The following is a 17,824-nucleotide window of genomic DNA, read 5'->3' on the forward strand; positions in this document are numbered from 1 at the left end:
CCCACCAAGATATTTCCTATTAATATAAATTACGTTCTGAATCCGCCACTGAATCAGACTCAAAGTCCATAAAATTCACATTTTTAACAGTCATCACTCAAAATATCAGACTAACACAACACCAAGCAGGCTACCGTACATCAAACAACGTACAAAATACTGTTGTAGTGAATATAAAATGTAGAATTAAAATAGTAATCAAAAGACATAACATTGCGCAAAAGTGGATTAACTGATCTTTTATAACAACGTTTGATGCTTTATTGAAGAAAAACATGTCTTCGTTTATCAATCGTTGCATACACTCCTCAAATCGCTTTATACATCAGACCTGATGTCATCTGATTGTTTTTATCGTTCTGAATACTTTCAACTTTTCCAACGCTCATTGTATGTAAATTTGTAAAAGTAGATATTTAGTGAACTCTTAAACAGACGACATCCAAAGTGGCTTTCTGTGACCTTTGTGCATTTGCAGTGTGTGTATTATTTCGTTCTTTTGTTTTGGATATGGACAGCTTTGTCTGACGCAAATAAATAATAAATCGGAAACTTTACTCTGTTAAACTCGATGACCGGGCCTGCGTCAGCGGTTCAAAGCCACAAAACTGCCGGGGTTAAGCTCTCAAAAAAACTCTTTTTATACGAAGAAAAAAACTCCCCCAATTAAATCAAGCAAAATGTATATTTCGTTCGTCTCAATGTCAAATTGTGGAAAAAAATGTTTTGTTAGTCAGGCAACACTGTTTCACAATGTGGTGTTGCCAAATGCCATCTGAAGCTAAATTTTCAGTCTGTGAACTCGTGTGATCAGTGTCCAAAAATTTGAAGTGTCGAAAAAATGACAAAAAGGATGACATCAGGGCCGTAGCAACAAACAACGTGGCCCGTTCGGGGCCCCTTCCAACGCAGAAACTGGAATGTGGTATTTGTTTTATACAACATACAGGGTTCATATTATGTACCGTATACACAGTTGGTCACAGCGGTAAACCATAATCTCTTCGTGGGAAAATTGTAACATAAGATTCTCGGATCCGTTTGTCTGTATGTAATGACCGAAAAAGAAACACTCTTCTGAAACGTCTATTCAAAAAGTGTATTTCTGTGAAATTAGCCCGCGGCTATCGAAATTGGGTGCAACGCGATACACCACTAAACTTGTCACTACAATGCAAATTACTTGGATAAAAGACGGAAATTTTGTCCAGCTGGCAGCACTAAGCAAAACAGTTAAATATGCAACTAACTTTCAAACAACAATTTTACGAATGACGAGAATAATTTGCAATATCTCAAACGCACGTAAGCAGCTATGTGACGTAATAATGATAGGCAATGATAAGTTATTCAACACCTGTTCCAGCCTGGCCCACATCTGCTCAAGTCTAGCTCACACCTGCTCAAGTTTTGGCTTACACTTGTTCAAGTAATTACAGATTTAACGATGATGTAATGTCATGCTGCAGCTGCAAATGTTTTACAGGTCTTACAAACGATTCTGCAATCTGCTCAATTTTAGCAATAGTCCATTACGTCAGACGCCAAGATTCAGTAGACCTGAACGGTTTTATATGACGTTTGATATGAAAATTGTCCGCAACAACAGTAGAGGGCACAGTTCCGTTAACCGCTAATTAACGAAGCTAACGCTTTGGTTAGCAAATTAGCGTTTTCGCTAGCAGGGGGTCTGGTGGTCCTCCCCCAGAAAAATTTGAGAAATTGTATTAAATTTGGAGCGTTCTGAGCATATTTTTAGCCCAAATTTTGAAAAAATGCATTCAAACTTTGTTGAAAAGTTGATGTATTTCTAAGCTATAATTTAAAAAAACTAGCAGATTGCTATGGAGACAAAGTTTTTTTAGTATTGAGCTTAGTCTTGACTAGCCTAGCCGTTACTTAGGCTACAAGGTTCAAGTGATGTTGAGATGCCCTATCCTGGACTAGCACTTCCTAGGCCTATACCCAGCTAGAAAGCTACGTATATTACACGTTGATTTTTGGTTGATTTTAGGTAGTATGGTATCTTAGGTAGAATTCAGGTGTTATTAAGGAGTTTGTGTACACCAACAAAAATTCACTTGTTTAAAAAACATTTTTTTAGAGACATATTTTAGCTATTATTTAGTATGACTAGTGTGTAAATATGATTCTAGAAGTTTTATCAGGGATTATTTTGTGAATATAACTCTTGCAAAAATAACACGTGTTTTCCACGTATATTACACGTGTTCAAAATCCTATGATTATTTGACTAATTTTTAAGGTATATAAGGTAAAATCACACCCAGAAGAGGGCATACAAAAGAGAAAAAATGTTTACCCGAGCAGAAGGATGTTTTACCGGAATTTTTTGTATGTTGATTATATGTTGTTTCCACGTGTATTGCACGTTTCCATCTGTTGAAAAGTAACACGTGTTTTCCACGTATATTAAACGTGTTGAAGTTCTTTCGTTCATTTGGGCAATTTTTAATCTGTGTTAGGTAAAACTACCTCCCAAGGACGGTATAAACAGAAAGAATTCTCCACTCAAGTGGATTGGTGTCAACCACGCTCCTCCGCATTTTTTAGGATATAAGTTAGATTATGTGTTTTTGTAGGTGTCTTTGCACGTTTTTATTACGTTATGTAAAAAGGAAACTTCATGACATTTTTTAGTCGCAAATTAATGTGATCTTTTAACGATAGTTCTTAGTGTAAATTTAAGTGGTCTCGCTTACTGATATTAAACAATTACTTACTAAGGTTTGGTACGGTAGCCACTTTAACAAGTCGAAATTCTGCCACTAAAAATGACTAGAATGAAACCGCCAACCAATCATAAGCTCCGGTTTAAGTGACGTAAAAATGGCGAAAAGAAGATGATAAAAAGCAAATTATGTGATGGATTTTTTGTCAGCTGGTTGGCTTAGGGGTTAAGGTTAGGGCTAGAAAGTAGTCATTTCATTGACGCGGGTTCGATTCCCACCACTGCTATTGCTCTTTTTCTTCTCTAATTCCAAATAAAGTTCAAAACAAGCATTAACTCTCCGAATGAGTGCTAGAAGGGTCACAATTGGACAGTAGCCTCTTATAACAATATGAGTTATACAAATGTGTTAAATAAATACAAATGTGTTAAATTGTTGATTTCAGATACCGTACGCGGAAATTAGGTAGAATGTGGGTGTAAAAACACGTAAAATCCACCACCAAATATACGTGTAATACACGTGAAATAGTGTCGACACTTATACGTGTATTATACGTGAAAATTAACCTATAATACACGACCCAAGGAACGTAGAATATACGTGTCAGATACGAGGAAATTAGGTGTAATGCGGGTGTAAAACACGTAAAATCCACCACCAAATATACGTGTAATACACGTGAAATAGTGTCGACACATATGCGTGTATTATACGTGAAAGTTAACGTATAATACACGACCCAAGGAACGTAGAATCTACATGTCAGATACGAGGAAATTAGGTGTAATGCGGGTGTAAAACAAGTAAAATCCACCACCAAATATACGTGTAATACACGTGAAATAGTGTCGACACATATGCGTGTATTATACGGGAAAATTAACGTATAATACACAACGCAAGGTACATAGAATCTACGCGTCAGATACGAGGAAATTAGGTGTAATGCGGGTGTAAAACACGTAAAATCCACCACCAAATATACGTGTAATACACGTGAAATAGTGTCGACACATATGCGTGTATTATACCTGAAAATTAACGTATAATACACGACCCAAGGAACGTAGAGTCTACGTGTCAGATACGAGGAAATTAGGTGTAATGCGGGTGTAAAACACGTAATATCCACCACCAAATATACGTGTAATATACGTGAAATAGTGTCGACACATATGCGTGTATTATACGTGAAAATTAACGTGTAATACACGACCCAAGGAACGTAGAATCTACGTGTCAGATACGAGGAAATTAGGTGTAATGCGGGTGTAAAACACGTAAAATCCACCACCAAATATACGTGTAATACACGTGAAATAGTGTCGACACATATGCGTGTATTATACGTGAAAATTAACGTATAATACACGACGCAAGGTACATAGAATCTACGTGTCAGATACGAGGAAATTAGGTGTAATGCGGGTGTAAAACACGTAAAATCCACCACCAAATATACGTGGAAAACACGTGTATTAGTGTTGTCAGATACGAGGAAATTAGGTGTAATGCGGGCGTAAAACACGTAAAATCCACCACCAAATATACGTGTAATACACGTGAAATAGTGTCGACACATATGCGTGTATTATACGTGAAAATTAACGTATAATATACGACCCAAGGTACGTAGAATCTACGTGTAATACACGTGAAATTTCCAGCTGGGTAACCTGTTGAATACCCTAACTCTACAGCTAACACTTCTACATTCATGGCTCATCGCTACTCTGCGAAATAAAAACTAACTTTAAAAAGTCTGTAAAGTTATTCGGTTAGGTGGGACTGTTTTCCATGCAGCCCCTGTTCCCGACAATTATTCACCAAATCAAACGTCATATAAAACCGTTATGGTCTACTTAACCTAGCTGGCATCTTACGTCATGGAAATTGCTAGAAAATGTCCAAATATTGCACCATCGGTCGTAAGACCTGATGAAATATTGCATTAGCCGCTTGAACACCTGTTTGAATGACTTCATAATTGTCTTTCATTATTGCGTCACAGTTACTGTGTACGTGCATTTGAGATATCGCAAATTATTCTAGTCATTCGTAAAATTCAGTTCAGTTCAGTTCAGTTGTTTTTATTTCTGACCATCATATCAAAACAATACACGTCAACATAGCAAAGGTCGAGAAAAAGGTAGAAGCGACAAAACGCGAACGTTAAAAACGTGCTTGTGACCGAAGTAAGTTATTGAGTTGAAAAAAAAATTTGGCACGGTCGCAACACCTTCAGAAAAATTTAAGATATAAGAAAATAAAAAAAAGAAAATGTTAATAAACAAAAAACACAAATAAATTTAGGCTATAGCTTTATTTATTTGTTTTTTTGTTTGTTGGAAGTCAGTCGCAAGTTTAACTGTTTGCTTGGTGCTTGCTAGCTGGACAAATTTTCCGTCTTTTATCCAAGTAATCTGTTCTGTAGTGACAGTTTTAGAGGCGTACGGTGTTGCGTCCCATTTTCGATAGCCGCGGGCTAATTTTACAGGAATACACTTTTTGAATAGACGTTTCGAGGAGTGTTTCTTTTTCGGTCATCACATGCAGACGAACGGATCCGGGAACTTTATGTTACAATTTTCCCACGAAGAGATTATGGTTTACCGCTGTGACCAGCCCCAACAGATTCAAAAATTGCTGTAAAATACCAAAAGAGGTGGAGCTTCAAGGATAATTTTTAGCCAATCAGAGCGCTTGAAACAGTTAAAGTAGCGTCAAAGTGTCAAAGTAGTAGCGTAATGAAGCGTCAAAGTAGATGCGTTTCTTGGCAATAATAAAGGTCTAGAACAGTTTTGCAACTCTAAATTCAAAACGGCTTTTTCAGCTGTTTGGTGTAGATGAAGCGGAAGCAATACTTTCGAAGGATCCTTTGCTGTAATCTAGGATTTTAACAAACTCAAACTAAAGATGAGGTCCAACTTCAGTTTCTTTTGCAAGCTGTTACTGAATACAGGAAACTGTTTTCCAAATTGCAACAAGAACAATATTGTCAATAATATCGCTTCTCGCAGTACAGACCAGAATTGCATTTTGAAATGAATATTGTCACCAGTGTTCCCTAAGGTTCCAATATTGAGAAAATGAACGAAATTCTGTAGACTGTTTCGTGGTCACAAAAAAGATTGTGAAATCAAGATTTGGACAGATTTCACGAGTCCTAATTTCTTAGAGGGAACACTGATCGTCACATATTTTTTATAGAGCTAATGCTATCATACCTTTAGTGTTAAAATGTGTTTTTTCTAAATATATATATAACTGCTTTTCTACTTAAGATATATGCATTTAGGCATAATGTTCAGAAAGCAGATAGGAAACTATGTTTTCTGCATCTTTTGACACAAAGCCGTAGCCTACAGTATCTCTAGCTCAAGTGGTTTTTGAGATACGCAGATTTGGTATTTTGAGGGAGAGCACAGTAGCCTACTTTAGGGGGGAAGGCCACCGCCACCCCTAAATCAACTTCAAATTTAAAAAAAGTTTGCAGAAGTTATTTTTTCTGACAATCTCACCATTTGAAAGGGTGTCCTAAGTAAAATTCCATTTTAAGAGCCACCTTAATGTACACGAAAAGTGAAATCGTGCAAGACTCAACTGATGACTTGTAATTTTTTTCAAATATGATTCAAGATTTCATGCCAGCACCTAATGTTTCCGCTTATATTTTTGGGTGCACCTTGCAAGGTGAAGAGTGTAATTGCCCCTCACGTCCTAAATTGTAAGTTTATTTTGAATGTGCAACAGTTTTCTAAAACAGGTTTCTAGGTCTTCAATCAATATTTCACACTCTTTTTAAGAGTGCAAGATTTCTTGCTGTTTAATTGAAGAATATTTTGAAGAGACTTTTCTTAGGCAAACATACTTTTGTTCTGGCTATGCTCTCTGCAGTGCACCCTATGAGGTAAAAAGTGCTTTGTACTGTTTATTTGTCCATTAGCACCAAGTATGTGATGATAACTTGTTTTTAGTACTTGATAGTCATGCTTTGTTTGGCTTTTTTTTGGCTCATTTCAAAAGATATTTGGCTTTTTTATTTTCATTTTGGCTGGAGTTTTAGTCAAGTTTGGCTTTTTTTTGCAATTTTGATCTGGCAACCCTTCTGTCATCTTCCTCGCTTAAGCGCAGTAGCAGGATATTCTTGAACAGTTTCATTCTATTGATGGTCCTTTCAGCACTGGCAACAGTAACTGGTGTGGTCGGTCAGAAGAATTCTGGTGCAAATGCAAAGATTTGGATATATCTCCTGAATGCTGTTCTTGTACGTTAAAAAAATGCTTGCTGTGACAAGTCCTCTCTCTTTCTCGGTGACATAAATAAAATGATTCAATTGCATTATTAGTTCGTTGACATCAATGTCTCCCATTTTTCTTTTAATTTTTTTGCAGTGATTGTCCAGTTCCATTGTTTGCCCCATTAGCTCAGTGGTTACGTGCCCGCTCTAAACCACGCATGTAAGTTCGACTTTCGGGGTGTGCGCTTGCTGTATTTCAGGACTGCTCTCCATAAAGCGGCACTTAATGAATGGAATAATTTCATGGCTACAACACTTCAATAATCGCAAAACTTCACTCTGCCAATCTCGGTAACCGGCCCAGCGTCAAGAGCCTCTTCAAGTATGCGAAACTACCAGGAATAACCAATCAAGGCTCTGTCAGTGCGAGGATAAAGATTCAAAACCAACCAACGCAACCATTTTCTCTGAGACACTTCTTCAGACTGCTAGCGTGGTAGGCCTACAGAAATTCAAACAACTTGTACCACTCCACGAGTTGGTCAAAGCGCAAAGAAACAGAAGACATGGCAGTGAGAACAAAAAAAATTGCGATTTGAATTTTTCTTTAGCAGAAAGACGACTCAAATCATCAGCACATTCGTAACCAAACATTCTCTTCCTACGTCGTACCATGTTTTTTGAAACACTTGCTCAATACCAATAAGCTCTGCTATTTCGCGTACGTTTGTGGCTACATGGTTAGTCTATATCCTGTATTTCGATAGTCTTTCAAAAGCTTTGGCGGGGGGGCCCTCATTCCTTGCGGGGCCCCCTTTGATCGGAGGGCGGTTGCTACGCCTCTGGATGACATATTTATTTGTAAAAAGTATAGCTAACAAGACCAGAAACCAAATGATTTGGCATGTTTATCTGCCATTGTAGCCTTTTTGACCGCTCATTTTCTTTTGACTTGAATGCTACAATGTTTGGTATATGATTTTTATTTTCATATTCTTTTTTATATTCAACTGTATTCATTCTTCCCAACCTCTTCAGTCTTCTTTCATTCCTATAACTTGCATATCCTTCCTAATAACTCTTTGTATGTTGTTTTTGCTATGATGGTCACAAATCAAATGCATTTTCAAAAATACGTTTTTTACCTGCCAAAAAAATTGATATTAGCAACTTCAACACATTTTTAGGTTGAAATGTCATACATATGAACTAGAATTAGTCTAGTTAGATGTGAGTATTTTTCTGTCATCAGAAATATTCGTATGGATTGAAGTTAGTTTTTCATCATTATGTTGACCATTTTTCGGCAATTTAAGTCTTTGAGAATTTGTCATCAATGGAAAAATTATTCATCAACAGCCAACTCTCATTCATTTCAAGAAAATGCTTCAAAATCACAGGCTGTTTTCAATGTGAGTGTATGTATTGTATAAAGATTGTGTATTGTATAAAGATTAATTTTTACTATCTTTTCAATAAAGATTCTGCAAATACAGTAGGCTACTTACAAATACTGTCAAAATAATAGAAGCAGCTGAGCTGATAACTATATGTCCTTGTGCTGCTTCTCGCTGTATTGTGTTTTTAATCACAGTTTACAAAATGTTGCTGATATACGTTAATCATAGATACTGGTACTGGACCGGTATGGTGTAAAAAAAAAAAAATTTTATGGTTAGTTTAATTGTTCACTGGATAATATCAAATAATCTGTTTTATTGAATATAAATCGTAACTTCTAAATGATAACTTATTGGTTGTTTAGAAATCTTTAGTTGATTGCTTGTTACTTTATTTTATAACATTTTTAAAAGGATAAAAACGAGATTTGATAAGCGAGCATTGAAAACCCTAATTTTGATTTTTTATAAATTTGTGAAGACATTGCAAATTGTGCAGTTGTGCACACATGTATATACAAGTTTTATATTTTTAAAATCTTGCTTTTATTGCAGTTTGCATTGAAACTGAAATATAATACATTGTTGTGTTTTGCTTATGTGATAACTTTTTTCTTACTTTTGTTCAGAAAGAAGAAAAATTTGGAGCTCATAACTACAGTCCTTTGCCAGTGGCAATCAGCCGTGGTAAAGGTATTTATGTATGGGATGTGAATGAACGTCGTTATTTTGACTATTTGAGTGCTTATAGCTCATTAAATCAAGGACATTGCCATCCAAAGATTTTACAAACATTGATAGTAAGAATTTCAATGTTGTACTGTTTGCAAATTTTGTAATATAGCAGGTATCTAGGCTGGGTCACTAATAATGTTTTTGTAAATTTGATTGGTTATAAGTTTTGATTGACACCCTAGTATTATATGCTTAATTTGTGTCATTTCTTTATTTTTATTGTTCTGGGACTGTTGCGTTTTAATCATAGCAACAGGAGTTATTTGTTTTTGACAAAATTATTATAACTTTTGCACCATGCTGGTTCAGATATTTAAAAGCATTGAAATGCTGGCCAAGTTGACAATGCAATTCACTGATTTTATCTGTTTTTTTTTTTTCGGAAATTGTTTATGTTTGGAAAATTGCAAGAAACAGAAACATTTGTGGTAAATTGCAGAAAAGCTCATTTTTCGAAACTGTGCAGGTTAACAGGTTAGATTATCATTCAAAACAGGTTAGATTAAATCAGTTATTAGAACGTCAGTAAGAAATGCTAATCATTTTGTCGCCTTCTCAGGATCAAGCCTCGCAGCTTTCGCTAACCTCTCGTGCATTTTATTCTGATGTGCTTGGTGAATATGAAGAATATGTAACTGGCCTTTTTGGTTATGACAAAGTCTTACCGATGAACACTGGTAGGCTTCATTCGTTATTACTATACGGTCACTTTTATTTGACTTTATTTTTAGCAAATTTTGACTTTATTTTGACCTAATGAAATTGCTTATTTGTAGAGGCCACAGTTCTTCCTTGAATTGATACCAGTTTCCCAAACATAATATTTTGTCGATTTCAGACCCAAACGTGTTCAATAAAAGGCGCTTGTTCAATAAAAGTTTGCCTTGATTGCGATGCTTGTTGTTGCTGAAATTCAGCTTGATGGCGTTTACTTTTCCTGTGGCTTTCAACAAAATACTTTTTATGGAACTTCACTATTAACTTGCAAAAAATGCACCTTAAATCACTCCCAGGAGTTGCATTAAATTCATCAGGAAAATCTCGATAAATCTGTCAAACTTTTGCTGAAGACGTTTTAGCTTGTTTAGGCATTTTTGTATTACAGAATATCAGTAGGTTATTCCTAAAATCCGAACTGTTGATCTTCGAAAAGACCACATTTGTGAAGAGGAAGTGTTTTATAAGAATAATTAAATTCGTAACAATGAATACATAAACAATGGACAATTTGCGATAAAAGTTACTGCTGATCCAAGTGGGCGTTATGACATATTTCCTGCTTGTATGGGTTAATATGGTTTAATTGTGCCGCAGTTCCTGATTTACAATGCTTTGTGAGGATTTTGACAAAATTACTCTCAAGAAACACAAAAAGTTTGTCAAAAGCCATAATTTGACAAATTTTGACATATAAACTTCTTAGAAACAGTCCCCTAGGTGCTGAAAACAACTTTATTCTTTGATTCGTGGATAAATGAGGTCCTCAAAGTTTTTTTAACTTTATTGACTTTTGCGGGCCCTAGTTATTACTTATACATTGTCTCCAGGAACATTGCATTTTTTTAGCCGGATTGTATGTCATATAATACGTTAAAATGTATTAGTACAATACTAGTATGCACAATGTTCTAGTTAGAAACAATAAAAACTATTAATACTACAAAAGTGCTCAATGCTAAGCAAAAAAGCAAATCAGAGCGAATTAAATCAAATATAGTTATTACTATCTGAATCCTTAACAGCCTGTTTCACCTTTAACGGATCATCAGAAGGGTCTTGTTCAAATAGAATCCATTTAAATAAGACTATTTGAATTTTCTATTTTTTTGAATATAAGAATATTCTATTTGAATAAGACCCTTCTGATGATCCGTTAAAGGTGAAACAGGCTGTTAAGGATTCAGATAGTAATAACTATATTTGATCTAGTTAGATATATATGTTTAAAAAACGCTTTTAGTCTTTTTTTCAACATTTATTTTATTTTTTTACTATTACTGTACATTTTTATAATTGCAAGGTGTGGAAGCTTGTGAAAGTGCATGTAAATTTGCTCGAAGATGGGGATATGATGTGAAAGGTATTCCTAAAAACGAAGCTCGCATTGTTTTTGCTGCTGGTAATTTTTGGGGAAGAAGTTTGGCAGCTATTTCATCTTCCACTGACCCTGAGAGTCATGGTGGTTTTGGTCCATTTATGCCTGGATTTGTAGTGATCCCTTACAATGATACTGCTGCACTGGAAGTAAGTGAATGTATAGCTTACGGTGTTGTGGTTTTGTTGGCATTGTTTATTTTTGTGCTGCGCAATCATGATGTACAAATAGTCAAATATGCTGACGTATTAAATGATCAACTTAAAGGATAAGGTTTCTCTGCTGAGATTAGTTTATGTTTTTGCAGAACAGTAGCCTAGTGTTTTTATGCAATAGAGGTGATACTTTGCTGTATCTTGAAGTGTCTTGCTGATTGTATCATTGTATTGAATATGATGTTGCACTTTTAATGCTTTTAGGCAGAGCTGCAAAATCCAAACACGGCAGCATTTATGGTGGAACCCATCCAAGGAGAAGCTGGTGTCGTTGTTCCAGATGACGGCTATTTAACGAAAGTTCGGGCTTTGTGCAGTAAATACAATGCCTTGTGGATTGCCGATGAAGTATGGGTTTATTGACACATGAATAAACAATGTCAAGCTTCTACTGAAATTAAAAGCATTTATCATGCATCGCATCAAAGTTGTGTTATTCGTTTAGTGGAAAAACCTTAAGTCTATTTTGTTGCCATCCCAGCTCGTCATTGTTTGCACATAATACCCTGAGAGCTACTAGAGATGGGCCAGCCTTTAGTTTCATAATGTGGTATTGAGCAAAATGAGTTTCCATCCACCTACGTTTACGTGTAAATCTTAATATGAAATCTTTATGGTAAGACAATCTACGCTTTATTGAAATTAATCCACTGTTTGCAAAACATTTAAGCTTAGACCGAAATTCATTGTTTGAAAGTTCAATTCTTCCATACAGTTCAATTCTGTAATGAGCCGCTTAAACAGGCCTGATCAAAGAAGTTGACAACTTGAAATGTTTACAGATTAATGTTATTGCCGATAACTATTCATTATTCAATCATCATTTCAACTTCACTAGTAAACTTATCTGACATATAAACCAAACTGGTAGAACCGAACTTCTTCAAGCTTACATTTTGGTTCCTTAGTATTTCGTTATCTGATACGAGTTTTCACTACTGTTTAAGGGTGGTGAAAGGCGGAACCTCTCGACCCATGTTGAAGAAAATGATTATCCAGTAAACAGGTCCACATTGTAGGCCTATTTGTTTTCCTGGAAAATTCTGTACTATGTTTTGATTTTTTTTTTCAGGTTCAAACGGGAATTGGGCGGACTGGAAAGATGCTCGCTTGTGATCATGAAAACGTTAAACCGGATTTGTTAGTTCTAGGTGAGTAGTCATGACTGACATGCAATGCGACATCCATTGAGGCGTACCCAGGCACAATACGGCTGCACATTGAAAACATGTGGCTAATGACACCATACACTAGGTCACCACTAGGTTCATCGGAATACCTTTTTGTTGTGAAAAGAAATGTCTAAAACGTATAAACAAATGGATTCAATAACACATTTTCCGAAATTGCTTGTAACCTGCATCTACTGAGTGTACATACAGCGCTACATAAGCGTACATTATTTGAAGCTACAAATTGTCATAAACTTGACTGTTGCCTCGTTATTGATCTTTGATGTACACTGTGCAGGTAAAGCGCTGTCAGGCGGGTTTTACCCGGTCTCTGCTGTACTCGGCAACGATGAAGTTATTTTAACCATCGGGCCTGGTCAGCACGGGTCCACTTACGGAGGCAATCCACTTGGCTGCAAAGTGGCAATGACTGCTTTGAAGGTTGGTTAGCCTAGTTCTTAAACAAACATAATCGTTTAATAGTAGTGACTTTTGAGTACATAAAGTTGAAGTACATAAAGTTGAAAATAGTAGTGACTTTTGAGTACATATAAGTCGGCTGCATAGCCGAGTGGTGAGAACACTGGAACGGCAATCGAAAGGGCGCCGGCTCGACACCGCTCAAGAGCATGCGGCTGTGTCTGTGGCAGGACACTTAAAGGCATGCCTGAAGGTGGACACGAAGATTGGCTTCCTTGCATTCCCGTCCACTTAATCTAAATCTTCAACCACCGGGTGTAAGTCTGGATACGACAAACAAAACAGTACATAAACACATACATATCAAATGTAGTTACTATTCTCTAGAACCTTTACACCCTGTTTCACCCTAAAAGGGTGATCACCAGAAGGTCCTTATTCAATAATAAATAATATACTATTTAATATCTAAATAGAATAATAGGACATTCTGATTTTAGGCTGAAACAGGCTGTAGAGGTTTTAGAGAATTAGTAAGTATAATATATTTGATGTAATTCGCTCTGCTTGGCTTTTTGCTCAGCATTGAGCACTTTTTGTAGTATTAGTGATATTTATTGTTAAATATAGAAATACTCTTTACATACATATACAATACATACATAAATATAGAAACTTCTTTCTCCATGTGGAAGCCAACATTGGCTTACAGGATATACTTGCATCAAGTTGAAGGTACTCTTTTTTGCGTACTTTGTGCGTCTAATGAGATGTTTTTTTGCCGTGATAACTAACAGGTTACCCCAGTAGTGTAGGGCTGTTGAAAATAAGTAAATGATTGCAAATAATTCTGCGCGTCTCTGGCACTATAGCAAATTTCCTGATACAACTATGTATGCACACGAAAGTTTTAGATGCGGTTGTAATCATGCACATGCGGCGATCATCTTTATCAGGTCATGCAGAAATCTGTTAGGTTGTGAAAATGTTCTTGCCATCAGATCGATTTAGACGTTTTTAGAGTGTGTAGTCTTCTTTATACCACGTTTTCGGTATGTTGATTTCTTTTTGTAATTATTGCTTGATTAGGTATTGCTTGAAGAAAACATGATTGAAAATTCTGCAAAGATGGGGATGAAAACCATTGAGGCGTTGAGGAAGCTTCCGAGCAGCGTTGTTACGACCGTCCGTGGACGAGGCTTGTTCAACGCTGTAGTCATTCGAAACACTGCTGGTAAGGGTTTTGTCGTAATATTGTTTTAAGAGATTAATGGTAAAGTTGAGTCCCATACTTGATCCAAGCATCGGAGGATGAGAAGATAAGGTTCTCATTATACTAAGCCTTCGGCACTAACGAGAGTAAGGTGGCCAGTTCCCTTCTCTCGTCCGCCTTTCCTTCTGCAACTACGCCCACCCAATTTATTACACCCTGGGTAGAGGTGAGCGGTGTTTTTCAACAACCAGCTTAAGCCGGGAGTCGAACCAAGATTACATGATTGGAAGCGAGCGCCTTACCCGCTGCGCCAGTAGTTATCTTTAATTCAGCGATTGGTAATTGAGCCAGCGACAACAAACTTGATTAGTAAAAGATGGTCTTCTAGCTAACAGGATAAAGGCTGGCGTAGCGAGGATTTTGCTTTGTGCGAGTAATACGGTATTGTTGACGTCAGTAAAATGGCTGACGTACTGGTGTCGATCCCTGTTATGACTTAGCTACCAAACACAAAGTTGGTTGCACCATTATCAGTAACAAGGAAGCTTAGATGACTCGAGCTGATTTGATATTTTCCGGTTTCCTGACTGGTAATTATGTTTGCGCTTAATGACTCGATACTAGTTTAACTTTACGGCTTTCCGAGATGGTTTTTTGATAAATAGAAGGTACCCAGTTCAGTTCTCTTGTTTGTTCGTTTAAACAGTGACAGATTAGACCTGAAAAAAGTCTTTAAGTTACACTTTAAACAGTTTAATGCCAAATCCGTGTAGTAGGCTATAATATGTTTTTATTTTTAACGTTTATGCTTGCAGAGTTTAATGCTGGGGATGTGTGTCTTCGCTTGAGAGATAACGGCCTTCTTGCAAAACCAACCCATGATGACATAATCCGTCTTGCTCCACCGCTTTGTATTACTGAAGATCAACTTGATGAAAGTCTTTCTATTATAACGAATGTGATATCATCTTATGCTTGAAGTTGGCTGAAAGTGAAATGGAATATTTGCTTTTTGTCTGTTTTGCTTCTGCCATTGTACATAACGGCGCCGTAGTGTTTTTTTGTTTTTAGATTATGTCCACACGGTGGTAGCATTGCCAACTTAGTATGCAATGAAAATAACTTTTAAAGGTTTTCTGTATGAACAGTTTTCAAGTAGTTTTACCGTCATTCGCATCCCACCAGATTTAAGTTTTCATATTTCGAAGATGTTTTTCATGCTTAATGGTTGTAGTTGGAGTATTTTGTTTAAGGTGTGGATATTTCACTTTCAAAAACATCATGTTAATGTCCTATTTAGTATTGTGTAAACCCAACCTCGCCTATGTAATTTTACTAGATGAACTTATAAATGTCTATTATCGCCTTTCTCAGTTTACGCAACATTTGTTTAGGCTACACACACAGCACACCACCAAAATAAAGAAGTGTTGTTACAGGTTTTCCTAGTAGTAAAAATATTAATCTGTGTTTCGATGTATGAGATGAGATCATAGTGTCGATTGCAACTTGGCTAAACGTGCTTTTAAAGTAGATAAAAATAGTGAACCTATTTATTAGGACTAGGTTAGGAGCCTACCTGAACTCAGAATCTCGCTCCTCGTGTTTGCAGCGATCTGTTTTATTTTTATGTTTGACGCTTCACCTTGACAATACCTTTGTGCATTCTTATGAAAGTGGCTTGTCGCTTAGTTTCGTTTTAGCAACATAATGTACCGTACACAAGTTTTATCTATTTGAATAAGGATCTTTTGATGATCCCCCTTTTAAGGTGGAACAGACTGTAGTGTAGAGGTTTTGGAGAGTAATAACTCGATTTGATGTAATGTAGCCTACACAGTAGGCCTAGTAAGTTACACAAGGTGTTTTCCTGTGGTTGCTTTTTTACACCCTGTACTGTCTGAACCGTGTTTCATCTCTTTTTTACGTGACGCTTGTGGATTAAAAGGTGATGCCAACAACTGTTGGTTAGTGCGTACTAGAAAGACAATATCTTATCGTGATGAGCCAAACTACACGTATCAAGAGTTGTGCTCCCTCATCGACCATTAACCATCTTGACAACCAGTAGCTTTGACAGGGGTCCTACTTTTGGATCCGGAATGATTTTAGTGGGCCGGAGACTTGAAAAAACCACGCATATTCTGATACAATGCGTTTTTCGTAGATGTGTTTTGATTTAGGGCACGAAGATCTCATTGGTACAGGGCCCGAATTATCCTCCCAACGGCCCTGTTGACAACGCACACGGCGGACCAACATAGCAATTCTCTCTCGTTTGGTAGCCAAATGTTTTTTATGTTGGCTTTTGAAAATGTTTGTTTATTTATTTAAACTTTTTACTTGCATGATCTTTTCTAAAATCTCAGTGTAGCTTTTTAGTCTTTTTGACACGTTTCATCGCTTTTACCTTTTATACACTAAATTAGCCTAGCCCTACCCCTATGGCTAGCGTAGCCTACTATTGTTGCTTTAATGGTTAGAAAAAAACTCAAATGGAATGTTGGCATTGCAAGTTGGCCATTTGGGTTTCTGTATGCTGAAGAAATTAAAAAAGGCATTAGGCTACTTTTAAAAAAGAAATCAAAATACCCTCGTTTTTGTAGTCTATTCACTCTATTGGATATATCACAAGAAAGAAAGCAGTTTTAGGCTAACGCAAGTTTTCACGGTAGCCACTTTAACAAGTCGAAATTCTGCCACTGAAATTGACTAGAATGAAACCGCCAACCAATCATAAGTTAAGGTTTAAGTGACGTAAATAATGGCGAAAAGAAGATCATAGAAAGCAAATTAAATGATTGTTTTTTTGTCAGCTGGTTGGCTTAGGGGTTAGGGCTAGAAAGTATTAGTCATTTCATTGACGCGTGTTCGATTCCCACCTCTGCTATTGCTCTTTTTCTTCTGTAATTACCAAATAATGCTCAAAACAAGCATAACTCTCTGGCTGAGTGCTAGAAAGGTCACAATTGGACGGTAGCCTCTCATAACACGTTCTGATTGGTTGGCGGTTGCATTGTAGTCAATTTCAGTGGCAGAATTTCGACTTGTTAAAGTGGCTACCAGTTTTCACCTTGCAAAGCAGTGGTTCTTAACTTTTTATCTTGTTGGCACGACCATGACATCACAAACCAGTTCTTGCACCCCCTCCTAAATTGGCTGAAAAGTAATAGTCGCATACAATTTAGAATGTTTGTTGAAGCTCGGTATACAAATATAACTTCTTTCATCACCTTATTGAATCAGCATCTCTGTGTCCTCCCAAGTGGGTCGTGCATTTTTGTTCTAAAAGCTTTTGTATTTCAGTCGTAAAACAAAATTCTGAAGTAGGCTAAACAGTAAACACGTTGCTTTTTCAACTCGCTAACAATTACCTGTTAATAGAATATGCCTTGTGTCAGCTACATTAAGGAAGTTGAGACACCTCGGACGGATTTTCTACAAACCTTCAACAAGTAGGCTATATTAGGTATGTCTTTGGTAAGCCTAACACGTTAGTTATGCGACAGCGATGTATTTTCGCCACTTTGGGAAGTTCTTCTAGTTTAGCACAAATAATATATTGTTGCTGCATCGATGAGAGCCGCGGTTGAGAATTATTGCTGTAGGCCTACTACCTGTAGACATTGAAATTTAAT

General features: G+C 36.6%; 1 protein-coding gene across 1 annotated transcript; it reads left to right on the forward strand.

The window, feature by feature from the left end:
* Window positions 1–8,129: 8,129 nt before the first annotated feature.
* On the forward strand, window positions 8,130–16,147 carry LOC145778008 (ornithine aminotransferase, mitochondrial-like). Its single transcript, XM_082589390.1, has 9 exons — window positions 8,130–8,348; window positions 8,966–9,136; window positions 9,631–9,748; window positions 11,092–11,315; window positions 11,586–11,729; window positions 12,454–12,532; window positions 12,852–12,994; window positions 14,063–14,207; window positions 15,002–16,147. The coding sequence occupies exons 1-9, from the start codon at window positions 8,226–8,228 to the stop codon at window positions 15,163–15,165; spliced, it is 1,311 nt and encodes a 436-aa protein (XP_082445516.1). The 5' UTR covers window positions 8,130–8,225; the 3' UTR covers window positions 15,166–16,147.
* The last annotated feature ends 1,677 nt before the right edge of the window (window positions 16,148–17,824 follow it).

The sequence above is a fragment of the Aplidium turbinatum genome, chromosome 10 (genome assembly GCF_918807975.1).
Source record: "Aplidium turbinatum chromosome 10, kaAplTurb1.1, whole genome shotgun sequence".
In the NCBI taxonomy this organism is placed as follows: Eukaryota; Metazoa; Chordata; class Ascidiacea; order Aplousobranchia; family Polyclinidae; genus Aplidium; species Aplidium turbinatum.

What these genes read in the sequence shown, in the direction of transcription:
- LOC145778008 (XM_082589390.1), top strand. Translation starts at nt 8,226, where the DNA reads ATGTTGACCATTTTTCGGCAATTTAAGTCTTTGAGAATTTGTCATCAA. An exon ending in AATCACAGGCTGTTTTCAAT is followed by an intron (nt 8,349 to 8,965) that starts GTGAGTGTATGT and finishes ACTTTTGTTCAG; the next exon opens with AAAGAAGAAAAATTTGGAGC. An exon ending in ACCGGATTTGTTAGTTCTAG is followed by an intron (nt 12,533 to 12,851) that starts GTGAGTAGTCAT and finishes TACACTGTGCAG; the next exon opens with GTAAAGCGCTGTCAGGCGGG.